The sequence below is a fragment of the Polypterus senegalus genome, chromosome 5 (assembly GCF_016835505.1).
Source record: "Polypterus senegalus isolate Bchr_013 chromosome 5, ASM1683550v1, whole genome shotgun sequence".
Lineage (NCBI taxonomy): Eukaryota > Metazoa > Chordata > Cladistia > Polypteriformes > Polypteridae > Polypterus > Polypterus senegalus.
Genome location: NC_053158.1, coordinates 146,658,290 through 146,685,576, shown reverse-complemented (window position 1 = coordinate 146,685,576; position 27,287 = coordinate 146,658,290). Strand labels below are relative to the sequence as shown.

Below are 27,287 nucleotides of genomic sequence, written 5' to 3'. Positions count from 1 at the left end.
AACAGATGGGCGACTGCACCTGCACTCAGTTGGTGCTATAAAGGGAGCGTACACAGTGAAATCGGGAGGGACAATTTAAACAAAACAGTCGGCAGTGGCAATGACCAAGGAGGAAAGGAGACATAGCAACTGAAGTGAAGTGAATGGGCTCCAAGGGGTGTCCTCGTTGTTCAGAGTAAGAGCGAGGACGTGGAATGAACCTCCCAGCAGTCCTGGTAATGCTGTACTGGCATATGGGGATGACGGGAGTGTGTCTGTGCACTTCCTAGAAGATGCTGGTTGAGGCAGGTGGGACGGGAGTAAAGAGAGGTGGTCACAGCTGTTGGTGTGTCCGCCAGTTGGAAGACCTGCTGGAGTGAGCTGAGGAGATGTGTATTTAAAGACGTGTTAGGCTGGCTGAGGAGTAACTTAATGCTGGGATGGTTTTACCTGGAATTGAGCAAATGTTTTATTTAGATTTTAGATTTGCTGCTGTTATCCTCCACAGTGTACACTGGATTATTTCATTGTTTCATTTACCCTTTGGTTTTGTGTGTCTGATATGTTGGGTTTTTATTGTACAGCACTTTGATCAGCCTTGATGTTGTTTTTAAAGTGCTTTATAAATAAATAAATAAATATTTGTGGATTTATTTATTGAAGCACCACACTTTTTAGACACTGTTTTTGTAAATGAAAGCACTGAACCACTTGCAACTACCTCTTGCTGACTCTTATTGATGGTTCTGGGTTCAAGTTGCTTAGTACCATGGAGTCAACCCCACCTTCACAAACTGTTCTTAACATCTACATCTGACATTATGATATGATGATAACATGATGACCCTATGATGATGAAAACATGATGATAACATGAAAACATGATGATAACATGAAAACATAATGATAACATGAAAACATGATGATAACACGATGACCCTAACTACATCTAACATGATGACTTTTTTATATACAAATCTGTTTATCAGAAGCAATATGATTGCCTTACCCTCAAGTCCCTCTTTTAGGCATCATGGCTTTAAAACAAAGTTCCAAGTAAAGATCCTTTAGGAATTCTGAAATTGTTTTTAATTTACCACTATTGTACTGGTTTCTGCATCAGCATGAGGACTGAAGTGAGTATTTCCTGCCTTCTTTTAGACAAGTAGCCAATCATTTAATTTCTTGACAAGTCTGACTTGGGTCCAGTTTGCTTAACAAATAATACAATGCTAGGGAAACAAACAATATTTGTTGATAGAGTGAAAGAGACACTCAGTTTCAGTACAGTATATGTTAATAGAGTGAAGGAGAAAGCAACTATTTTGTTGAAGTACACATTATCTCTCTCTCTTTCACACACACACACACATATATATATATATATACTTACACACATACATACACACATATATATATATATATATATATATATATATATATATATATATATATATATATATATATATATATATGTATGTGTATATATATATATATATATATATATATATATATATATATATACACATACTCCAATTAAGCTGCAGAAACATCTTAAGGATGATCAGGGGAAACAGGATGCACCTGAGCTCAATTTTGAGCTTGATGGCAGAGGCTGTGAATACTTATGTACATGTGCTTTCTCAATTCTTTTATTTTTAATAAATTTGCAAAACCTCAAATAAACTTTTTTCACATTGTCATTATGGGGTGTTGTGTGTAGTATTCTGAGGAAACAAAAATGAATTTAATCTGTTTTGGAATAAGGCTGTAACATAACAAAATGTGGAAAAAGTGATGCACTGTGAATCCTTTCCGGATGCACTATATATATATATATATATATATATATATATATATATATATATATATATATATATATATATATATATATATATACATACATATACACACATATATATACACATATATATATATATATATATATATATATATATATATATATATATATATATATATATATATATATATATGTATGTATTTGTATATATAAAAGTAGATTTTTTCCCTGCAAAAACCTTATTAATATGTGTTCTGTAATTTTTATAGGGTGAAGAATTAGAAATTGTTACTACAGCAACAGTGTGCCTCTTCAGTGCCCAGTCACAACTAGCAGATCAAGTACCACCACTGGGCCATCTTCCAAGGATACTACAAGGACTCAATCACAAGAATAATGCCATTCCCAAGAGCTCCATCCGTGTCATTCATGTTCTGTCTGATAATGAGGTATTGTTGGATTTCTTCCTTTTCTATTATTATTGGCAAGATGTATACTGCACAAAGTATTTCATGTAAAATTATCATTAGTAATTCAGTTTGTAGAAACTCTTGATTCTTGACATTGCAAATGGAATGGGCAAAGGGCTTACAAATATGATATGTATTAATCTTTTTATTTTACATACTTGTTTTCAGGCCACACATATGTTCAATAAGTCTTCAATTCACAATTAAACAAAATTATTATAAGTGACCAGGTGAAGAAATGGTGCAAGATCAGTGAAGTATGAATTAAGAATATTTGGTGATAAAAAAAAAATAATGTTAATGATAAAAGGAACTTCATTTTAGTTAGTGAATTCAGAATTTACAATACTTTCAAAATAATTTGCGTTCATCAATGTACCACCTTGGTTATTAAAGATTTTGTGCAAAACAAGACAAGTTTCTTGTTTGATGGTCACCATCCTCCTTTTAATGTTCGTATATCAACTACACTATGTTTTCAGAGCTAATGCAGCAGCTTTTATAATAAGACTTGCTGTGTAAATGTATTTTAACCAGAGCTGCATATAAAAAAAAAAAAAAACTGAAATCCACAAAGTTTGCATAAAATAAAAGTTTTTTAAATGTTAAATATCAGATTGCAGATGCATATCCATGATAAACCTGTAAGTTTGCAAGAGTTAAATTTCTAATTTCACATGTAAATATAGTCTTGTATTTGTCAGAACTTTTATTTTCTGCTTGATGAACTTTATGCCAGATATCCCAATGAACTGTCTCCCAAATAGGAAATATTATTCAAAGTGATGCAACACTGATAAGGAAAACCATTATCATCTTTTTGATTTTCCATAATTCTCATTTTTTCTAAAGTCAACCTGGAAATTATCAGAAAGTGTTGTTTTGCATGTTTTATGTTAGTCATGGAAACCAACATTGGATTGCTCAAACAAGCACATTTAGAGACTTACGGCTCTTGATGAAAGGAACAAATCATTTGACTTTAAATGTCAGTGTCAGAAATGTAACACACATCCCTTATTCACTGTGTGACACTGAGGACATCACTAAACCTTTTTATATACAGTTCTCTTTAAAGTGTAATGTAAGTACTTTTGGAGAATGCTTCTAATCAACTCAGTTTGATTCAGAAATATTAAAAACACTTTGTTTATAATTTATGAAGCTGTAACAGTGATATTTCATTAATTTCAGTTTAGTTTTGTATATTGCACTCCACTAAGTGCAGGCATAGGTAAAATTGCAATTGCAAACTTTACAAGCTACTAGTTACATAATGCATACACAGCAAATCAAAGTAGTGCCAAACCCATTACATAAATGAAAACTCACATTTTATGTCCATTAACTTTGTTGAACTTTGGCCAGTTGCTAATGGAGGAGAGGGAAACAAAAACTCCAGTGAGCAGCATGTGTGGAATAAATAAACCTGGGTTCTACAGTTAGTTATAACAGACAAAGTCAAAAGACAAAGTTAGTTACAGTCACTGAGACCTAAGTCATCTGGTTACCCACCCACTCCTGGCAGAGATGCAATATGCACAGCTAATGATCAGCTCCAACTAAGGTTTGCTATCCTAAAATAGAGCCTTCAGCTTGTATTTACTGTAAAAGCAGAGAAAAAATGGGAATCTCTTACATAAACTTATAAATAGTTCAACTGCCTTGGGATCCTGTAGTTGAAAGCTTGATCTCCCACTGTTATTTTGGCCAAGCAGGGTCATGACCATTTAAAGTTTTATATCCAAGAATGTGGATTTTGACAAGGCAGTATAAAAATGTAAGAAAGAGTGATGTGGTCAAACTTTGTAGTTCTTGCAATAATTCTTGCAGCAACATTTTGAATTGACTGAAAGCTACATATAGAACAATATGAATAGCCAGTGAATAATGCATTGCAGTAGTTAATTTGTGAATTAAGTTCATCAGTATCCTCTATATTTTATAAACCATCTTAATTTTCAGTTTTCTTAACTATTCTAATAAAAGGCAAAGCACTCACTCACTCACTCATCACTAATTCTCCAACTTACCGTGTAGGTGGAAGGCTGAAATTTGGCAGGCTCATTCCTTACAGCTTACTTACAGAAGTTAGGCGGGTTTCATTTTGAAATTCTACGCGTAACGGTCATAACTGGAACCTTCTTTCGTCCATTTACTGTATACGGCCATAGCCTGCAGCTCAGTCGCCGTGTGAGGCGGAGTTGCGTCTCGTTTCATCACGCCTTCACGTAATTGAGTGCCTGCCCATATAAGGGAAATATTCGCAGGTGAAGGACTGTGCTTAGCATATTCATAAGTGCAGCTACTGCGGAAACCCTTCCTCAGCGAAAGTGTGAGAGAAACTTTTAAGAACCAGGTCTGAGCTAAAATTAAATAAAGCTGTGGACATCACAAGATCGCACAAGATATTCGCAAGATACAAGTTTAATGAGAAGATGCAGGATATAAAGCCTTGATGCTAAAGACCTGGCAAAGTCATGAAGAACAAAAAGGACGAGTTCACATTATACACAAAACTTGCAATGCCAGAGGCAGAGGAAAACACTAAGGTCAGATTATTCCGCTATCTTATTGGAGAGAGCGGCAGAGAATTGTGTCAGGCGCTGACCGATGATGTAAGACCTGATGAGTTAACCATGAGTTTGAGTGGTGGGCCGTCGGGGCCTGCAAGGCCTTCTTTGCTGGCTTAAAAAAATATCTGAATCACAAGCTGATGTTAACTATATTTTGTCCATGAATACTTATTAAATAATTCCAAATAGTCTGTCCGCTTCCTTTCATAGCTTTTCCGATGGTTGTGCTGCTTCCAGACATGTATTTTCGTATTAAAGCATTTAACCAATCACATTTCAGCCATCATTTGTTGCCAGGCAGAGAGGCCTTCACAATCCATTCTGCAGGCCCTCTAACACAAAATAAATGTTGATTAAACTGTTGCTTCAACCAATCAGATTTTGAGTTGGTGTCAGTTGGGCCCTCTAGCAGGCATAGAGCAACGTCACCGTATTCAGACCCATTGATTGGATAGAAGCCGATATGAGGAACTCTACAAGGCCACTGAACGCACAGCAGGCACTCTGAGCGCAAGATCCTCGCGCGCACTACCGCCAACTCAATGGCAGGATTCTGGACAATATTATTTGCCAGACACAGACCAGATTTCAGTACCATGAAAAACTGATGTTTGTCACATTCCTCGACCCCCAGAAGTTTCGGGAATACAAGAAAGATTTCCCGCATGCAGCCTTCTCCAGTTTAACACAAGAGCGACGGAGCAGTTTTTAATCTGTCTCGGCTAAAAACAGAACTGACTGTAATGCATGCCATGGATGATTTTGCAGGAAAATCTCCCACTGATCTCCTTGACTTCCTTCATCAGAAAAATCTGAATGAGAGCATGGGGCAGCTGTACACATTGGTATATTTGGCAGTGACCATTCCCGTGTACACTGCTTCTGCCGAGCGGACATTTTCAGCCCTAAAGCGAATTCAAACTTATGCCAGAAATACGACAGGGCAGGTTCGACTTTAAGCATTAGCTTCAATGGCGATAGAAAGGGACTTTTTGATGGAACTGAATCGCATGGATAATCTGTACGACAGTGTAATTTAACTGTTTTTGAGGAAAGAGAGGAGGGTGGATTTTGTTTACAAATAATCCAAATTTTTGGTGAGTAAAATGTTGCGATTTCCCTAAATAATACTGCAAGTTTATGAGTTATTATTGATGGTTTTTATGTGGGTTGTGGCTGTAGCTGCAGTAGAAAGGAACTTGTTCACCCCTGGTTTGTCTATTCATAAAGGCATTTATTGTGGCTACAGGAGTTATCTATCTGCGATGCAGCGGCTCTTTATACTGTATTTCTGCATATTAAGACATTGACAATCAGGTTATGTTAGTTTTAAAATGTTTCCTTTTCTTTTTCATAACTTCTTTAACACACTACTTCTCCGTTGTGAAGTGCGGGTATTTTGCTAATTAACACATAAAGCCTTTAGCATTGTATCTTACCAGTAGATTTCAATCCATTATTATTTCATCTATTATTTTTTCAGTTGTGTGTCCGAGCTATGGCTTCACTGGAGACTATTAGTCCTTTAATGAATGGAATGAAGATCAGGTCAGACATGGCAGGTCTAGCCTGTGAAGCACTGAACCGAATGTTCCAAAAGGAACAATCTGATCTAGTTGTTCAGGTAATTATTTCACATTAGAAACTATTAATCATATACTCTGTATTAATCATATACAGTGACACCAAATATTTTGACAGAGCTAACTGTGCATATTAAAAAAACTGGAAACAACATATTGCATATTCAAAATTAATTTATATACATTTGTTTATCCTTAGGCACTGAAGGCAGATTTAGTTCCTTATCTGTTGAAATTGTTAGAAGGGATTGGTCTGGAATCTCTGGATAATCCTGCTGCAATAAAGGCTCAGATTGTGAAAGCGCTAAAGTCAATGACACGTAGCTTACAGTATGGTGAACAGGTATGCAGACTCTGAATTTCTGTTAGGAATTGAAATTGTTAAATGTGTCATTAAGCATTACAGATTACAATGAAGACGCTCTAATTGTCAAATTATACAGTAAACTAACAATTATTATGCGTATGGTAATTGATACATTAGGTTATGATGATGAACTATAAAGTTATATCTTTTTCAGATTTTAATTTTCTTGGTGCATTCTTAACTATTTTGGTAATTTTCAGAAGTAATTGATTGCTTTTTTATTTCCATGAACTAGTTTTGGAAGTTATTGAATTAAATTGTGAGGCAAATGGTTCTGTTTTTTAGAGTTTTAGAATGGCTTACTTGCCCAGTTTATCAGTATTTCTATTCTCTCTGTATAAATTTATGACTGTTACTATTTAATTTTTAGATTTTATTAGTCTATTTATTCTGTTCAGATACATCTTATGACCAAGAAGCTGACAGAACCTGGAAATGGAAGGGAGTGTGTTAATTTTAATCTAATTTTGTGGTTCTACAATTTCCTGTAAATCAAAATGATTAAGATGGCCACCTTACAAAGCTGTGTACATTTCCAGTGTTTTATATTTACTTTAGAGATGTTTGCTAGCATTATTGTCAATTTGACAATTTTTTTTTTTTTAATTCTGATAATTCCTGAAATGAAGACCCTGAATTGGATTACGCCAGTGTGAGAAATACTACCATGTTTTAGCAGTAGCTCATCCAAAACGTTTTTTTAGCATAAAGAAAAGAATTGGCCATCAACTGCAGAATGAAATAGGCGATAGTCTCACCTGCATACAAAAATGTCATTTTTCTGAGTGTTCTCTAATAAAGTTAGTAAATTACATAAATATAAATGTTTTCTTATGTAAATGGGTTGGTTTGAGTACTTCCTACGGTATTCTACAATATCTTTCTTTTGTTTTGATATGTGCTTTTATAAGTAGGCATGATAAAGTTAAAATTAAACTGTACTGCTTGATTAATAACAGCAAACATTCATCAGATAAACATCAGTGGAACAGCTTGTTTCAGTCATTCTCTTACAAAAGAAAAAAAAGGCTGTTTAATGGTAAAACAGTAACTCAACAGCCACTGCAGCAGGTTTCACCCATTTTGTATAATTTTACACTTTTATTTTCTATGCCCACTCATTGTCCGTTATATTTTTAAATTGATAAAATCTACCTTCACATTGCAAGGTTAGAGTTAGAAAGTACTTTTAATATATTGTGTTGCACACATCTTATTTGCTCTTATACATCATTATTGTAAATCCCAATGTATAACCCATGTAGCTGAAATAAAAAAATACTAATGGATTTTCGAGTTATTTACCTGAATGTATTTATATTTAAATCAAGTTTAAAACTTAAAACTAGTTTGGAAGAAAAAAAGAAATATTAATGCTCAGCAAAACTTGGTTCAGTTTAGCTTGTCTTTGCTCCAGTGCTTTGCACTTAATGACTTGTAGACGGGCTTTACTCAGGTACTTGGGCCTTGTAGGTGGACAGATGCAGTGCTATCTCTGTTTCTTGAATTTATCATACAAGACTGTTTGGTGTCTTTATAACTATATTTTAATCTTCTCACTGTGTACATTGTGTCCTTTTAGGTGAATGAAATACTTTCTCGATCTAATGTCTGGAGTGCCTTTAAAGATCAAAAACATGACCTTTTTATCTCAGAGTCACAAACAGCTGGATACCTCACAGGTTAGTAACTACAAATTTCATTTACAGAGATGAATGCATAATCAGGTCACAGAACAATCGAAGAGACAACTTTTTAATGCTCTTTCCTCTTTGTATCAGTTGGCATATTGACATCAATAATTATATAAATAATCAATTCATAAGTATTGTACACTTTCTGAAATATGTTCAACATACTTTACAGATTACCATTTTTTATTGCAGCAGGAAAACATAATTTGGTTTGAATCTATTGATATAATATAAATGCACCAATAGAGACTGTCAAGAGATATGAATTCCATATCTTAAAAATATTTGACCTCAATAATAAACAGAAAGAATGTTAGTGCACATCTACAATAATATTAATATTACAATATCTATAAATGTTCAAAAATTAACTGCATGTGCAAAACACCTTCGTTTTCAGCTTAAATCTGGCAAATCCTTTTTGTCTTTTGTGCCCTTATGCATCCTTATTTTGTTTGTATTTGGTTAAAAGTTTAATGATCTGAATTTTGACTCGGTGCCCTAAAGAATCAGATCAGCATGTTTATCTTTCTTACTTCCAAATAACTGCATGATTTTGTGAATTATAGTATTTGCTGATTGTTGTATGACTTAAATAATACTAAGATAATTCCATCAGGACAGTCTCCATTTTAGGACATCACAGTTTATCACTAATCCAGCTGTCAGGTCTCAGTATTATTCTTTGTCACAAGTTGGCCATGAAATTATTTCTTTCAAATCCCTTACTCTGTTCTAGGATAATTTTTTACCTTCTCTGTTATGTTCCATGTATTGATTATTTATTTGAGTAAGTTCTTAACACTCAAACAGCTTTTCAGATAAAAAGTTAGATATTCTCTTTTAAAATCACTTTGAGATGAGCTGGTGATGGCAGTGGTCAGTTCAGCCACAATTAAATTGCAAAGCTATTTAGTCTTTTTCCATGTAGAATTTGCAAGAACTCTGTGTTTCTGCATGAGTTTTCTCTAAGTACTCCTGTTCCCTCCCAAATAAAAAAGTCATTCGGTTAGGTTAAGTTGTCATTTGTAATTGGAGAAGCATAAGGGAAGATGAGTGTGCATTTTGGCTCCCAGCAGCTCATTGGTGAGAAAGTTGCATTCAGATATACCGTGTATGGGTTGTTACATTTTTCATGACAGAAAAAGTTTGTGATTAAATATTATTTAATTTTGAAAGGGTTTAACAAAAGTTTTATAAAATTAAAGGTTAATGAAAATAAAAACATGGATGCTCAGAAAAGCAAAAGAGGAATTAGAAAGAAATATGTGATATCTGACCCCTGACAAGTAGTTAACAGTGATGTCTGACACCTGCAGTAGTGTGAAAATGACTTAAAATGATAAGGTCTTTCTTTATCACCCTTTGATATCTTGAGGAGATGCACCGATTGAGAGTATTATGGCCAGTTGTTTTTCAGCTATCTGAATGCACTTGTTGATATCACCATACCTTGCAGCAGTATTTCAAATGAATTCTCGGGCATTAAAATTCTTTATTAAAATAACTTGTATTTTTAACATAAAATTACTGTTGTAATGATTTTAATTAGTCAGTTGTGCTTTAACAATACTCACTGGCTAAACAATTGGTGCATCTTGGTTATTGATTATTAGATAACTGCCGAAAAAGGGCGAAAAAACATTCACCAGATAAATAACTATGAATTTTTTGTTTTTTGCAAAGCACAATCTTTCTAGACAGTTTTCTAGTTCTTCTGTTGCAAAATTTGGACTATACTGTCAAAGCTGCTATTCCTAGCCACCAACAATGATACATGTACATCTTTACTGGAAGAAAGGGCAATTTAGTATTCTTTATAGCATTTTCCTGAGTATTATGGACAGGTTTTAAACCATCTAGATAATTTGTCGGAATTTCAAATTGCACATGTTGATAACAGAAGAGTGGTGTTGTACCATATGCAAATCCACACAAGCTTAACAAAACCACTGTGAAAAGACATGTTGCACGTATGATAAAATGGAAACATTATTCAAGCACAACATTTGTGTTTCATAGTAAAGCCAATGTCAAATTACACAACCTCTAGTAGAAGGGGATTTCAAAGTTGATGACTGCAGTTGGTGATCTCATCCCCTGAGCATTCATTTACATGACTAGGATTTGCTGTGTATGTCAAATTAGATGACTGCATACTGACTTTCCAACACAGTTTCACATTTCTGAAGTATCATAAGCTCAATCCTTTATCTGACAGCCAACAGTGTGCTGCCTGATGGAGCTAGTGCCATGGCAAAGGCTTCATAGACATGGTGGGTTCAAGTGCAATCTCTGCCACACAACATCAAACGGATGAATCTCTGTTGTGTTTGTCAGGTCCAAAGCACCCAAGTTCCTTACTCCTTACTAGTTTCATTATACGTATTGTACTTTTCGGGTGAGTGTCCGTTGTTCGTCCACTCTTACGTGCACACGGGTCCACAACTACAACTTAACCCAAATTCAATCCTGGTTGATTTTGTCAAGGCAAGTTGCACACTGGTCAGACTGAGTCACTGGGTATGTCAGACCACATACCTGGAGGTCATGGGAGTGAGCCAATGCAGCCCCTGACTCTCGAAGATAATGTAAATGAAGTCTGCAAATGAAAATTGCTGGAAAATTCATGTAATGTGACATTGCCTTTAAAGGAGGATTTGCTAAAACTTGCCCACGTCTTTCTTTTTGTAAAGTTGGCTTCAAGTTTTAAATGCTTTGAATTATGATGAATGTCACTTTATTGTAATTATAATAGCTAATCTTTGACACTAGTGTGCTACTTTTGAAACTACTACTGTCAGTTGCTACACCCCTAATTTCACAGTTCAACCTTTCATACAGTTCTCTTTATACTTTATATATTTTATATATATATATTTATATAGTATATTTTATATACAGGTCTTTTTTAAAAAGAGATCCACCTACCAAATCTGTAGAGGATGATTGATATTCCTTTCAGTTTATGTTCGATTTTATCCCACACCTGACAAAACTGTTAACTTGCCCTGACACTTATTTATCAAACCATTCAAAGTAGATATTAAGAAAAAATGACAGCATCCTAAATGTACACACAGGGAGAGAGATTATAATTTTCAAAAACTAAAAAGTATGCCCCAATAAATGTATGATGAAAATGAGAAATACCTGTAAAAGGAAAAATTGATATATTGAAGCCCTAAAGAAAAACATTGAAAATAGCAACTAAGGAATGGCAGCTTTGTTTCACTCTGTGTTAATACCTGCTTTGCGTGCTTGAAGGAAAAAAATGTCATCTCAGTCAGTCATGGGCAAGAGTGAGATGTAATAATGTGACTAATTGCTGAAATGACTGCTTTTTCCTTCAAGCCAAATGCATTAATCTGCTTTTTCACTTCCCACACCATTTCCATTCCTTCCTATTCCTTCTTCTTTTTTCCTCAGGTGTCTCCTCACCTTCCTTTCTTACTGGTTCTAGTCCCCTTCACCTCAGAAGTGGGCATTAGATGTTCTCTGCCAGGGCCCCTTGCTTACTTCCCTGTAGCTCTGAAGCAGGTAGATGACCGCTTATTTGGCCTTTTTATTTGTGTTTTGTTTACGTCAGCATTTTTTGTTCTGAATTCAAGCCAGTAAATCAATTCTGTTTATTCTCATGAAGCAGACTACAACTTACAAGCTCAGTACAATATAAACTAACTACAAAGAAAGTCTAGTAAGAAGAGTAAGACAATGATATGCAGCTGAAGCAAAGAATATAGTGCAGAAATAATAACATGCTGCTAATATTGAAATATTATATTTTCCCTTGAAAGTCATAATTTTCCTTAACATTATTGTTCATCTAGTTTAGCTTCTAAACACCAGACTCTTCTTTGATTACGACACACAGTTCAAAAATGTTACATGACAATACAGAGTGAAAATGTTAGATTTACAAATGTGTGTATGACAACAAGTTAAGACATTGGTATACATTTTTCTAGGGGGAAATGTATTTAATTTCACTAGGAAGGCATTGGTAAGATTACATAAACCTGAGGCAGTTTTACAAAAACTGGTGAGAACCAATGAATGCCCTTCAGAATGAGAATATAATAATAACATGTTTGATATATTCCTACTAATTTCTTCTAAATGACAAGTTGAAATTACTCACTAATGCAAACTAACAAATATTACTTTGAAACTGTATTTTTATCTAATTTAACTTATATAAAAAAAATACTAACCACTAAAGTGCAGTTTGCCAGAGTGTTGATTTGCAGTGTCTTTATGTAGGCAGAACTGATAAAATATTTAGATTACAGGTTCAATGTTATTTATTCATTCTTTATGTTTGTTTCTCAGTGAATTACTTCAAATGTATTTTAATCTTAAAAAGTCTTTATTACCATATTGTATGCTAAAAATGTGTATGTTTAGGATGTTTCTAATTGCTATTTCTGAAATTTCATAAGGTAATTCTCCACAGCACAGATTACTAAAACGTAAAAAACTCCACGTTCTAAACATACGGCAACATTTCTTCAAAAATGGCAAACGGACTGAAGTGTTTTTAAGTGCAGTCCTCTGCTGTGCTTTTTACTTTCTTTAGGATTATTTACACAATAGGCCATTGTTTCTTAAAATAGAGTGCAGTAGGAGTTGTAGACTCAATCCAGGGGAAGCGGTGAAGGTTATGGTTTTTATTTTAACCAGTGTTTTCATTAGAAGATGATGTCAGCTTTTATTAAATGGCTTGTGCCATCAATCAGCTCTTCTTTGTTCTGAGATGATTTGTAATGTTTGGTAGCTCTTTGATTATGTACAGTAATTTCACAAGTAAGTATTTTAATCAAGCTTTTACTACATTTAGGTGATCTCATTTTTTGTCCTCATGTTTCTTCTTTGCTAGTTAAGATTTTAATTATGAATTCTCTAGTTATGTCCAGTACGGCTGATTGTTCTCATCACAAAAAGAGCTTCTTTAAAATAATTTAAAAAAAAAAGATAAGAACCTAATCTAAACAAAAATGTGGTAAAGAGTGACTTTGCCTGTGTATATAGAACACTGTTACCTTTGTTGCATTTCTTTAAAATTATAGTTCTCATGGCTGGAAGCATCAAAGTTATGTAATGAAGGTTTTTTTAAAGGCAAGATTTGCCGTCTGATTTACTAACTACCTGGAATGAGTGGTTCCCAAGTGTGGATCTGAATATTCCTCATCTAAAAATATTTTTGTCCTAATCCTAAACTGACCAAAGTGTCTAGCAGATGGTTCCTCTTTCATTTTAGTGTACCTGCACTACACTCTGGTCTTCTACCCCAGTACTGCACAAAGGATAAAACCATGGCTTGGTGCTTTGTGTTACATTCTTCCATCACAGTTAAGAAGAGTTCTTTGGTGAAAATTAGTTTGAGGGCTGCCTTTGAGAGTAACAATCCTGTAGCCAGCCCTCATGAAATCCCCGGCACTTAGTGTTTATGAATCTCCCACCTCATAGCAGATCCACAGAGAAGTTGTTGTCATTTCCAAAACGGATACACTCTAAATAAATGCCTGGTCCAGTATTTCAAAATTGAAGATGAATCAACAATTAGTGTGTGTCTACACATCCAGTGGAGCGATGCGACTTATTGACTATCTAAGCAACATGTCCTCCCTGCAACTACATAAAGGGAAGTGGTATTGTAATATCATTGCTACAAATTAGCAGATTTATTATTTATATTATTAAAATGCACTGTAAGATGATTTAACTGCATTAACTACAAATTCACTTTTCAAAGTATTCAGAAATTTTATCAGATTTGAAATGCATACTGTGCTACAAACAACTTTTAGGCCTGGAAGTAATGTATGTATTTATGTCAAGATACTTCTATAAAGTTCAATCTTAATAATTTACCGTTTTCAAAGGCATTCCTTTGTACAGTATATGCAGTATGCAATCCACAGGTATTCAACAGCACAAGCAGATTAATGTGTAAATGAACGTCTCACGTAGGACCTTTCATTTGTCTGCTGTCATTCTTTTTTGCAGCCGTCACCTAAAATGTGAATGATACCTGCGAACCGTGTGACCATAGATGGCTGAGGAGTTCACTCTTCGAGTCAGCCTTTGGGACAGTGGTGCCAGGGAGTTCTGTTAGGAGTAGCTTCCATAAATCTGATCTGTCGTCCAACCACTCTTATCATCGTTGTCTCTTGACAAGTGTCACGATATTGAAGATAACTGATAATGCACGTGGCCTAATTTGTTCACATCTTTAACAAATGTGGCTTTTAAGAAAGGGAGCTACAATTATCAATTATGTTGTATATACAGTGTGAAGGTAAATAAACAGGTATGAGCCCATGCTGTGGTTCTAGAAAGTGCTGGTGGTCTATGCAGTGCTTTTTTATTTATTTATTTGTTTTTTATAAATGTATTGTTCTGTACCAGCGGTTCTCAAACTTCTTTAGAATTTCTTGCGTGGCGATCCCTTTAAAAATTGTTCGATGGCACACAGACCTTTTTATTAAAACTTAAAAAATCTGTATTATTTCAAGAAAATTGGGGGCGCTAAATACTTTCCACAAGGGTGCCACATACCCACTGCGCGGCACTGCATAGTTACAGGCTGCTGTGAATAAAACATTTTTTGAAAAACAATTATTTATTTAGAAAATATTGCGTACATCTTAGTTATTAAATTTAAGTTAAAATTTTAATGGGATGGATGCATCTGGTTTGCCTTAACCAGTTCTTCTATGTTTGGCTTTGTTTTGGGCAGTGCAACTCTCATATCATTTGTCGCGTCTAATCGGTTTTGAGATTTTGTTTTGATAGTAAGTAGTGTGGAAAAAGCCGTCTCACACTCTTAGTTGTTTACGAATGGAATCAGCACTCTTAGAGCCATCTTTGCAACATCGGGATAGAAATGTGCCATTTCAATCCAAAAATCACTACAACATATTTCACGGAAAACATGTTTTGCACCCCCATCATTAATCAAATCAACAAACTGTTCTTGAATTAAATTGTCCTCCGAAGGCAGGTCACTAATGGAGAGTACAAACGGGCTATTGATAAATCGTTGGTATTTTTCAAATTTTCATAGGTCAGGAAAATAGTGAGAAGTTTTTCGCTAAGAATTGATACATGCTGTTTCATCACCTCAAGAATATTGTCATCGATGTTAATCTCATTTCCATCAATATATGTGTCCAGCTGTGGAAATGGGGCAAAGTTCTTATTCTCTAACTTTCCATGCCATAGTTCGAGCTTCATTTTGAAAGCTGTCAGTTTTTCGTGGCAATGGAGCACTGTGATATCTTTTCCTTGCAGCGCCAGGTTGATAGAATTCACAGATTCAAATATGTCGACCAAAAATGACAGGGATATGAGAAAATAGACATCGGAGAATTTTGCGTGCATGTCTGGTTTGGCATCTTGCAAAAAGTGCTGAATTTCTTCACGTAGTATTCATTTTTCGTTCCGTATCACAATAAAATTCAGAAATATGTCACGTTCAAGTCATGTCAATAAATAAGTACGGGTGTTTACTCTCAGCGGGCGATTGCTTTCCTAGAGTTCGGGTAGTATGAAGTTCCTAAGTTTTAAGTATTTGTCCTATTTCTTTTTAGCAACAAAACACTATTTCACAAGAAGAATTTGGATCTTATCTAATTCTATCCACTGTTAGATGTCGATCTGCTTCAATGAGACCTTAAAATTATATTCAAATCAAAATCAATGGAATGACGATCATCAAGGCTCTTTAGCAATCGCTTTATTTTGAATTGTCATTTGCATTGAGCGGGCAATTTCACCACTTAAAAACACAAAAAATGTAAAATATGTTGTTTGTTGATTATCTGTATCCACCTTTAGCACTCTTAATTGATTCTAAAATATACGAAAACTGTTCGTGAGTGTTTTGATTCTACGAAAGAATCGTTCATTTTTGATTATGATAAAAATAATAAGGGCTGGTTTGTGCCGAGCAATAACGGTGGGAAAACAATGCGGTGGCAGCGAATAACGGAACACCGGATTAGTGGTCGGGTCTAGGTGGCGGGGGTAACGACGAAGCTCAGTCACTTACTTCCCCTCGGATGGTAAAGGTTAATAATTATAAAAATATCAATTGTATAAATATGCAATCATTTCTCATGGTCTCACTGAAACCGCTTTGGGACCACGGACCCCAGTTTGAGAACTGCTGTTCTAGACAGTATATTCCACCAGCATGTGTGCAGACATGATTGATTCATAGAACTCTTTAGCCACAATAAATACTTTGCTTATAGTTGTTGTGTAACTTCTTTAACATTCATTTAATAACTTTTTATAGTCAGTGAGGATGTCGTTGTGATTGGCATTCACTTATGACACCTTTTAATGCTGTTGCAGGTCCTGGGATTGCAGGCTACCTTACGGCTGGAACACCGTCAACGGTCATGCCAAGCATCCCACCTCCTGTAGACAATGAGATTGGAGACTTGGGCTGATGGGAGACTGTCATTCATACCAGATCCTTCTCAAGACAGCAAAGTAAATGAGTGGAAAGAGGATCCTCCAGCATCCCGGGTTCTGTTCTGAGCTTTCTTGCCTTGCTTTTTGTCGCTCATAACAAAAAGACATTAATCAGTTTTCTATGAAGATTTTTTTTTTTTTTAATTTGGAAGGAGCCATGAACAGTTTGTCTCAGCATTACATAAAATCCTACAAGAACTCTGCAGATACACCCAATGTGATCCACCAGAGTACACAAGTATTTTTCTTGGCGTACTTGTATAGTTTATCTGTATAAGTTTACAGGACTGTGATTCTGATTTATAAATTGTTTTCTTAATTTTTATAATGTTTTACAGTGCTGTATTGAAGAGAAGAAAACCTCAAGGCTGTGGTGTTTAATTACAGTCAAGTTGTTTAGATTCAAAATATTGGATTCAAAATTATATATATAATATAAAATGTGTATACAATAAACAAGCACTCTGGATGGCAGTCCTTGATGCTGTGTATAGCACAGCATGTCCTGTAAGTTTTGTTATGCTGTGGACTGTTACTAAAATCAAGTCCTTCCCCTCTGCTAATTCTCTGCCCTTCTCAAATCTTCTCATATAATAATCTAGGTTGCAAACAACTCTAGATACAGTATTTCTACTTACAGTTGCCTTTACCAGCGTAAACGAGAGCTTCTGCTGAGAAAAGAAAAATATTGACCCTGATTATATTATATAAAAGACTAGTGTAATTGTGAAATGTTCTATATAATATTCCATATACTTTCTATATTGAATGTACATTTAAAAAGGATCAGATGCACTTGTACATACAATTTTAAAAATAAAGTAAGGGAATCAATGCTATACTGTGACATTGGCGTTATTTGTTGATTTAGAGTGCAATCAGACTGAAACAAGAACATCCACTCCATCAGGACTGAGAGCTTTCTGCTTGTATACTGATGGCATGGTGGCGCCCTAGCTCTGGGTTTGAATCCACTGCCTGTGCAAAGTTTGCTTGTGAGCTAATTTTTTTTTTTGTTTTTTTTTTTTTGCATTGCCTTTCTCCTACATCCTTTAACATATGTACAATATATTAACTAGGTCAGTGAAAGTGGCAGGTAAAGACTAGCATGCCATCCTGGGTGGGCCCCTTTGGTTCATTAAAGCCCTGCAGTCCTCATTTGGATTAAGTGTTATGTTTAGAGTTGTCATTGTAAATTTAACAAAATTCTTCATAGGATTTCACAAGCCTGTACTCTGCAGTTTTCAACCTGCTTTGTACCTTATGCTAGCTGGAATAGGTTTCAGCAACCAGATACCTGGGTTAGAGAAAGGACATGGCATGACATTTCGATGAATACAGAGGTACACCGTTGTACACCGTTAACCATTAAAATATGTGTCATTTGTTCACAAAAAGCACATTTCAGTCTAAAAATTATTAAAAAGAAAAAAAAAAACATTATGCTGATATCTTCCAAAGCCATCCTCAATTTTTAATTATAATCTGACAAGCATTTTGGGCCATACCTTCCACTCCACATCCATCTCAAGATATGTCCAGCTTAGTCTCTCCCTGCTGCAGGTAATCCCGACGTATGGACTGGCGCTGCTGCTGCAAAGGATTGCATGACACGGGTACCCTTTAATTTACATGGCTGTGTGACCTCCCTTCATTCTTTGTTATGTGTATAGTGTTTCTCCTTGTGCTATTTATTTTGTTAGGCAACATCTACATTTTATTTATATTTTATTAGAAAACTTTTTGTTGATTATGCCAGACAGTTTTAGGATGAACTCAAATATAATTTCAGATTGACCTGTATCACATGAAGTTTGGAGAAACGAGAAATTAATGTTTATTGAATTTAGTGTGCTTAATCGCTTAAAGAAGCAAACACATTGCATTAGTTCAATTCGGGTGAATATATGAGGGACGCACTTTTATATTTTTGTTGGAAACCGTGAAGGCAGGAGGAGTAGTAATTGGTTGTGTCTGAGAGTGTCATGTGACTGGGAAAATTGCATTACAAAGGATGGTGACTATGTAGGAAAGTGATGCTAAGTTATTTTTGAAATTCTTAGTAAATAGAGTTAAAAAAAAAAAAAGTGCGGAAACTTTTTGAACGTCCCACATATTTTAGTGCTGACTTCATTTGTACTCAGCATCTAAAGCTGTTTTGTTTCAGTGTCCAACAAACAATATTAGGGCAGTAGTGATGGATTCCACCTGCCGCGATACCACATTTGTGTTGTTGAAATGTTCTAGTGAGACCTTTCACCGTGTTCATCTCTTGATTGTACCAAGATTAGCAGGGAATAAGTCCAACTGTGCATGCAGAAAATTAATCTTTAGCGACATGTTACACTTCATGGTTTTGCACGTGCTGTGTAGTACCCATGAAAATTCTCAACATCCTTGAATGCCCTCCATGCGATATCCTCTGGTCCCACTAGCAGATCCTTGAACAACCTACAGTCAATGTAACTTGCATGTCTTTGGGGTGTGGAAGGAGGTTTATGGATGTGGTGAGAGTGGACAAGTAAGTGGTGGGTGTAACACAGCAGCATGCAGAGGACTGGAAATTATGGAAAAAGATGATCTGCTGTGGTGACCTCTGACAGGAGCAGCCGAAAGAAGAAGATACTGCAGAACTTCGTTGGCCAAAGGAGCAGCCTCCCTTCTGATGCATCGAGACCCCCACCAGCTGTATTCAAGAAAAGCGGTCTGCGCAAGTTCACACATGGTATTATAGCACCTTCCAGTGTCCTGGGTGTTGCGTAAAGCCTTAAGGTATCCGTGTCTGAGCAGATAGCCACTTATTACCTGGCTCATGTAATGACAGGATTGCTGTTACAATGAATAGTAGAGGCCATATGAAAAACTGAGGGTTTGGCCAGTTACCTTATCAACAACAAAGCTGCTATTTACAGTGCCATCATGTCTGCCAAAGCTACTTTGCCTCAAAATAAATGAATCACAGGTTGACCCAGGCCACCAAGCAATGACGTTTGTCAGTCTCACCTTGGTATCACAGATGGCTTGTGCGTTTATGGAATGTGACTTCTAATGTTTAATAAAAGCAGTTTAATTCTTGCTAGGTGTCCTCTTTTTTTTGTTCTTTATTTCACCCATTTCTCGTATTAGGAATTTGTTCGTTTTCACATACCCCTTGAGCGCAGGGTCAACTATTGTACAGCACCCCTGGAGCAGATGAAGGTTAAGGGCCTTGCTCAAGGGCCCAGCAGAGTAGGATCTCTTTTGGCAGCGAAGGGGTTTCGAACCAGCAACCTTTAGGATACCAGCGCAGATCCTTGGCCTCAGAGCCCCCACTCCGCCCAGTCCTTATTGAAATATGAGGTGAAGTAAAGTACTCGGATTATGTTAGGAGAACCAGCTACTGCTGCAAATTTCCTTTTTATGTTAGCAAAAATATTATGTTTTATTTACATATGTTCACTCACACAATACGATTACTGGATGTAGTGTCTAGCTGCTCACTGTTCAGCTAATGGCTTCCAGCACAGCGGGTACAGCGGATTAAAGCTTTGCCAAGATATTCCTGCCCTGTTGGTCAGTTCCCTGAGGAGTCAACAGATGGCCAATATAAACTGATGAAAAGCCAAGAGTTTTTTTTAGTGCAAATACACTGCATTTACCCTCTTGAAAAGGAACCAAAATACAGATTGTACATCATAATCATCACTTTTGAGGTGTAATATGTTTGTCACATCAACGCACATTTTAATAGCGGCACTGTGATACCATTTAGTATACTGTACGTGCAAATCATAATTTAACTAGTTTGGCCACATTTCCCTACTCGATCAAGTGTCCCATTATTTCCCAGTTTTTACAAAATTATGTATATGGATGGATTAGAATTGCTGTAAATATATGCTGTCACATATGTGCACATGGGAGGCAGTTTAAGGGGTTAACCGAGGGTAATATACAGAGTCGGGGACTGATGAAATGCACTAATGCCTTTTCTCCCTTTTCCACAGACCTGCAGAAGGGAAAACCAACTAAAGCTCCACCTACTTCCTCTGCCAGACCACACCCTCCTGCAGACCTCACTTCTGTCCAAATCCCCGCCCCTTCCGGGCGAGCACTTATAGTTACGTCCATAAATATTTGGACAGAGACAACTTTTTCTAATTTTGGTTTTGTACATAACCACAATGAATTTTAAATGAAACAACTCATATGCCGTTGAAGTGTAGACTTTCAGCTTTAATTCAGTGGGTTGAACAAAACGATTGCATAAAAATGTGAGGCAACTAAAGTATTTTTTTAACACAATTCCTTCATTTCAGGGTCTCAAAAGTAATTGGACAAATAAAATAACTGGAAATAAAATGTTCATTTCTAATACTTGGTTGAAAACCCTTTGCTGGCAATGACAGCCTAAAGTCTTGAACTCATGGACATCACCAGATGCTGGGTTTCCTCCTTTTTAATGCTCTGCCAGGCCTTTACTGCAGCGGCTTTCAGTTGCTGTTTGTTTGTGGGCCTTTCTGTCTGAAGTTTAGTCTTAAACAAGTGAAATGCATGTTCAATTGGGTTAAGATCAGGTGACTGACTTGGCCATTCAAGAATTTTCCACGTCTTTGCTTTAATAAACTCCTGGGTTGCTTTGGCTGTATGTTTTGGGTCATTGTCCATCTGTATCATGAAACGGCGCCCAATCAATTTGACTGCATTTTTCTGGATTTGAGCAGACAGTATGTCTCTCAACACTTCAGAATTCATTCAGCTGCTTCTGTCCTGTGTCACATCATCAATAAACACTAGTGTCCCAGTGCCACTGGCAGCCATGCACACCCAAGCCATCACACTGCCTCCACCGTGTTTTACAGATGATGTGGTATGCTTTGGATAATGAGCTGTTCTACGCCTTCTCCATACTTTTTTCTTGCCATCATTCTGGTAGAGGTTGATCTTGGTGTCATCTGTCCAAAGAATGTTTTTCCAGAACTGTGCTGGCTTTTTTAGATGTTCTTTAGCAAAGTCCAATCTAGCCTTTCTATTCTTGAGGCTTACGAGTGGCTTGCACCTTGCAGTGCACCCTCTGTATTTACTTTCATGCAGTCTTCTCTTTATGGTAGACTTGGATATCGATACGCCTACCCCTGGAGAGTGTTGTTCACTTGGTTGCCTGTTGTGAAGGGGTTTCTCTTCACCATGGAAATGACTCTGCGATCATCCACCACTGTTGTTCCGTGGACGTCCAGGGGCCTCATGCATAACGCCATGCGTATAATTTGCACTAAAACATTACGTAAGCACAGAAGCCGAAATGTGCTTACACACAGAAAATTTCAGATGCAGGAATCTATTCGTACTCCAACTTCCACGTTCTTCCGCTACATAAATCCCGGTCAGTGTGAAAATTAACGCACGTGCACGCGCCTGCTGTCCCGCCCCAACTCCTCCCAGAATTACACCTCTTTGAATATGCAAATCAATATAAATCGCCCTTAAGCTCAGCCTTCTGTGAAAAGCACGGGGGAAAATATAAGAATTTCAGCGAATACCAATTGGAGGCAAAGGAAAAACATACTATTTGTTTAATTAAACCGTGGTATAATCAACAAAAGGAATTTGATCAAGTGACATAGCGTGTTGGAGAAACTTGAAAGCACAGATATCAAAGTCGCCGTGAAAAGCCGAGTCGTAATCCACCATCTGAGTGTCATATGAAAGCTTATTAGGGTACAGAGAAGAAAAAAACTGCCACACAGTGGGTAAAAAAGCACGAAATGTCAACTTCACTCTTGAAATTCCACTTTTGTCATGTAGTTTATTTTGCCATTAAAGTAGAACATCATAAACGTCATCTTTAAAAATCGTTTAATTAACTAGTTTCTCAAATTACATTGTAATTAAAGTAGCACGTTAAATGCTTTGTTTTGTATGTGATCTTCTATGTGCTCTATGTGTGTGAATCACTACTTGCTTCTTAAACCGGCTCTCTTCCTCCAACTGGACACAGAATCCATTACATTCATGACATTACAGCTCTCTGAATAACTAAAATACTGAGATGTATATGTGATATCATTTTCATGATGATATGAGTTAAAGCACGTTATTAAACATTGGGTTTCACGGTGCAGTGATCGTGTGCGACCTTCGATCAAATTATTTATTGCAGCAGTACTCAGGGGCGGCTCTAAGCTTGTGGTGGCCCTGGGCAGAGAAAGAATTGGTGGCTCCTTCGCCCGCCAATGTCAATATGGTATCTTTTGCACAGTGGATGGCCACGTCCGTTGCGGACACTGCATAGCCGCCTCATGCTCATGACGCAAGCGTTTAACTTTTGTCAAAATTTGCCGCTGCGTTTTTAGCTGTGTTGTTATTTTCTCCTTCTGTTTTATATTTAATATATTGGCGTGGCCGTCCCTGCAGTCCTTGCTTTTCTTTCTCCAAGTAACCGATCGCCACACAATCAGCTCTGTAATAGAAGTTAAGCCATTTGTAAGCTTAGAGCGCCGATTCTTCAAAATATTTAAGGAACATTGAAATATCTTCGTAGTACATTTTTAATTATTCAATCCTTCACGACACTCCCAGTGAAGAATATAGATTATTTAAATGAAGTTAAAGTTTTATCTGTATAATATAATAAACATATTTTGCTGCATTTCATCTTAAAAATGATATCGTCATCATATGTAAATACGCGCTTTATAAAGTGGCTCAGGTTGTGCGATATTATAACTGCAGTGCAAGTTTACAGTGAGGTAATTGTACTTATATGTACAAACTGTTCTTCAAGGAGCAATTGATTAAGTGCGTTTATAGTTCTTGGGATGAAACTGTTTCTGAACCACGAGGTCCGTACAGGAAAGGCTTTGAAACGTTTTGCCGTGGCTAAGACAGCGTGTGCTTGATTCTACATCCCGGTAATTCTCTTTCCGATCAGCTGCTGCTGTGATTGTCCACTCGGATACAGTGATATAAATACTCCGAGTGGTGCAGTGAGATTAATATGGAAAAAGATGATCCGCTGTGGCAACTTCTAACGGGAACAGCTGAAAGAAGAAGAAGGTGCAGTGAGAGTAACAACGCTAAAGCAGTTATGGTATTTGGAATACTATGGCTATTCCCTGGACCATTATATTGTTACAAGTTAATTACAATCAGATGCATTACACTAATAAACAACATGCGGTTAGTTTCAGTGTATTTATAAAGCCACGTCAGAAAAATAAGGAGTAACAACACGGGAACAGTAGCATTGCTTTGACGCTGGGTGCCGCCAGTCTGCAAAACCGAGCGCAGAACTTGCGTACGACAAGGTATGAGGTACCGTGGAAAAGTGCGTGGCTTTATGCCAAGTGTAGGTTTTATACATTGCGATTTGAACGTAGAAAAGTTCTTACGCAACATTTCTGTGCGTACGCACCGTTTATACATGAGGCCACTGGTCTTTTTGCGTTGCTGAGTTCACCAGTGCTTGCTTTCTTTCTCAGGATGTACCAAACTGTAGATTTTCCATCCATCCATCCATCCATCCATCCTCTTCCGCTTATCCGAGGTCGGGTCGCCGGGGCAGCAGCTTAAGCAGAGAGGCCCAGACTTCCCTCTCCCCGGCCACTTCTTCCGGGGAGAGAAGAATCTACAAAACTGTAGATTTTGCCACTTGTAATATTGTAGAAATTTCTCGGATGGGTTTTTTTTTTCCTGTTTTCGCAGCATGGCTTCTCTCACCTGCATGGAGAGCTCCTTTGACCGCATGTTGTCTGTTCACAGCAAAATCTTCCACATGCAAGCACCACACCTCAAATCAACTCCAGGCCTTTTATCTGCTTAATTGATAATAACATAAAGACAGACTTGCCCACACCTGCCCATGAAATAGCCTTTGAGTCAATTGTCCAATTACCTTTGAGCCCCTGAAATAAAGGGATTGTCTTTAAAAATAAAAATGCTTTAGTTGCCTCACATTTTTATGCAATCTTTTTGTTCACCCCACTGAATTAAAGCTGAAAGTCTGCACTTCAACTGCATCTGAGTTATTTCATTTAAAATTCATTATGGTAATGTACAGAACCAAAAGTAGACAAAGTTGTCTCTGTCCAAATATTTATGGACCTAACTGTATAAAGCCAGAGCACTCCACTCACTGACTCAGTCTTTGATGACTAATTGCTTTATTGTTTGTGATTGTATGGGGTGGGGTGGCCATTAAACCGTCTTCTTTGTCTCGTCTTTTTACAACGCACATTCTCCCATCAAGTTTTCTTTTATAAATCCTGATGTTTGTGTGGAAGGCTGTGTGCACATGTTTCAAGACTCTTTCGGTGCTTTATAAGCTTTATAACTATGTCACCTGAGGACTCATGTATAAACGGTGCAAAACCTAAACTTGGCGTAAAGCCACGCACATTTTCATGCTAGCTAAACGCTTGTCGTAAGTTCTCTGCTCGGTTTTGCAAACTGGTGGCACCCAGTGTCAAAGCAAGGCTTTTGTTCCAGTGTGGTTTCCCTTTCTTTTTTTAGATCCACATCCTTGACGTGGCTTTATCAAATACATTGAAATTAACCGCATATTGTTTATTAGTTTAAGGCCACTGACATTTTTCCCTCCACATCTTTTCTGATTATTTTCTCACTCATTTTGCATTTGGCTGTGGTCAGTATCACTACTGGTAGCCTGAGGCGATACCTGGACCCTACACAGGTGGCACAGGCAGTCCAACTTCTCCAGGACGTTACATCAATATGTGGCATTGCCAGAAGGTTTGCTGTGTCTCCCAGCACAGTCTCAAGGGCATTGAGGAAATTCCAGGAGACAGGCAGGCAGATACTCTAGGAGAGCTGGACAGGGCCCCTCGTAGAAGGTCCTTAACCCACCAGCAGGACCGGAGGAACAGGATGAGCACTGCCAGAGCATACAAAATGACCTCCAGCCTGCAGGCCACTGGTGTGAATGTCTTTGAGCAAACAATCAGAAACAGACTTCATGAGGGTGGCCTGAGGGCCCGACGTCCTCTAGTGGGCCCCGTGGAGCTTGATTGGCATTTGCCATAGAATATCAGAATTGGCAGGTTCACCACTGGTGCCCTGTGCTTTTCACAGATGAGAGCAGGTTCACCCTGAGCACATGTGACACACGTGAAAGGGTCTGAAGAAGCCGTGAAGAATGCAATGCTGCCTGTAACATCGTTCAGCATGAGCAGCTTGGTGGTGGGTCAGTGATGGGAGGCATATCCATGGGGTGACACACAGACCTCTACAGGCTACAACGGCACCTTGACTGCCATTAGGTATTGGGATGAAATCCTTGGACCCATTGTCAGACACTATGTAGCTTATGTCATGTCCAGGGCAACCCTCATGCCTTAATTTATAATATAATAATGAAGTTATCTTAATTTTATAATAATACAATCTTATATCACAGCACCAGCTGATTCAAAACTCAACTGCAAGAGTCCTGACACAAACCAACAACCGCGAGCACATCACAACCATCCTGCTGCACCTTCACTGCTGCCTGTGTCTTACAGGACTGAATATCAAATTCTGTTATTAACCTGCCCACTAAGGTGCCCCCATTCTGTGCCCCACACTAACCTGCACTCTGTGGGTGACAGCAGGGCCTTCAGCTCTATATAGCGCCCTGACTGTGGAATGATGTCCAGAAATTAATGACATCAGCTGACTCCATTCATTTGTATTTAACTCATTTGTTTAGGAAGACATTAAACAGAACTGACATTCTGCCCCTCTTTCAGTTTACCAACTCCATCTGTCCAGGCACTCAGGGTTTGCATTTTTATCACAATTTATCTTATTTGTTCAAGACTTTTTTTGTAGTATTATATGTTGTATTTTAGTCTGAATTATTGTCTTTTATTCCATTTGAATGTTTTGTATATCCTGTATTTATGTTTATTTAGTGAAGATATTATTTGTAGCCAATGTTATATAGGTCCTGTTCTTTCTGAATTTTGGGCATAGGAAGAGTGCTATATAAATAAATTGTGTTCTTATTAGTATTTTTATTTTTTCTTTTTATGGCTCATCATTTATAATAATAAGTGACAAAAACTAGAGCAGTTCTATATAAGGCAATTAATATATAGCATAATTCAGTGTAGAATATGTATTGCCGTTTTCTTCACATTCATGTTTAAAAATATTAAATTGGCTTAAATGTTTATTCTAAATTGGTTTAGAACAATATTGCACACATGCATAGCATATTTTAAAAAATGTAATCAATTTTATTATTAACGTTTTACTAAACTCTAACGTGGTGCAAACATTGTAATTATATTGTATACTTCGTTTCATGAATGTAAACGAAAAACTATTTTCAATTAACACAGATCTT

General features: G+C 36.9%; 1 protein-coding gene across 3 annotated transcripts in view; it reads left to right on the top strand.

Annotated features, from left to right (window-relative positions):
• Window positions 1–17,796, top strand: part of LOC120529567 (dnaJ homolog subfamily C member 13) — a 301,442-nt gene extending 283,646 nt beyond the window's left edge. For 2 of the 3 annotated variants that reach the window (XM_039753466.1, XM_039753464.1), the window contains 5 exons: window positions 2,050–2,229; window positions 6,310–6,450; window positions 6,609–6,752; window positions 8,359–8,458; window positions 16,835–17,796. In XM_039753466.1, the coding sequence (XP_039609400.1) occupies window positions 2,050–2,229; window positions 6,310–6,450; window positions 6,609–6,752; window positions 8,359–8,458; window positions 16,835–16,932 (663 nt within the window). In that variant the 3' untranslated portion in view covers window positions 16,933–17,796. Of the gene's footprint in view, window positions 1–2,049; window positions 2,230–6,309; window positions 6,451–6,608; window positions 6,753–8,358; window positions 8,459–11,899; window positions 12,011–16,834 lie in introns of all 3 variants that reach the window. The other variant, XM_039753465.1, reaches the window with a different exon arrangement.
• The last annotated feature ends 9,491 nt before the right edge of the window (window positions 17,797–27,287 follow it).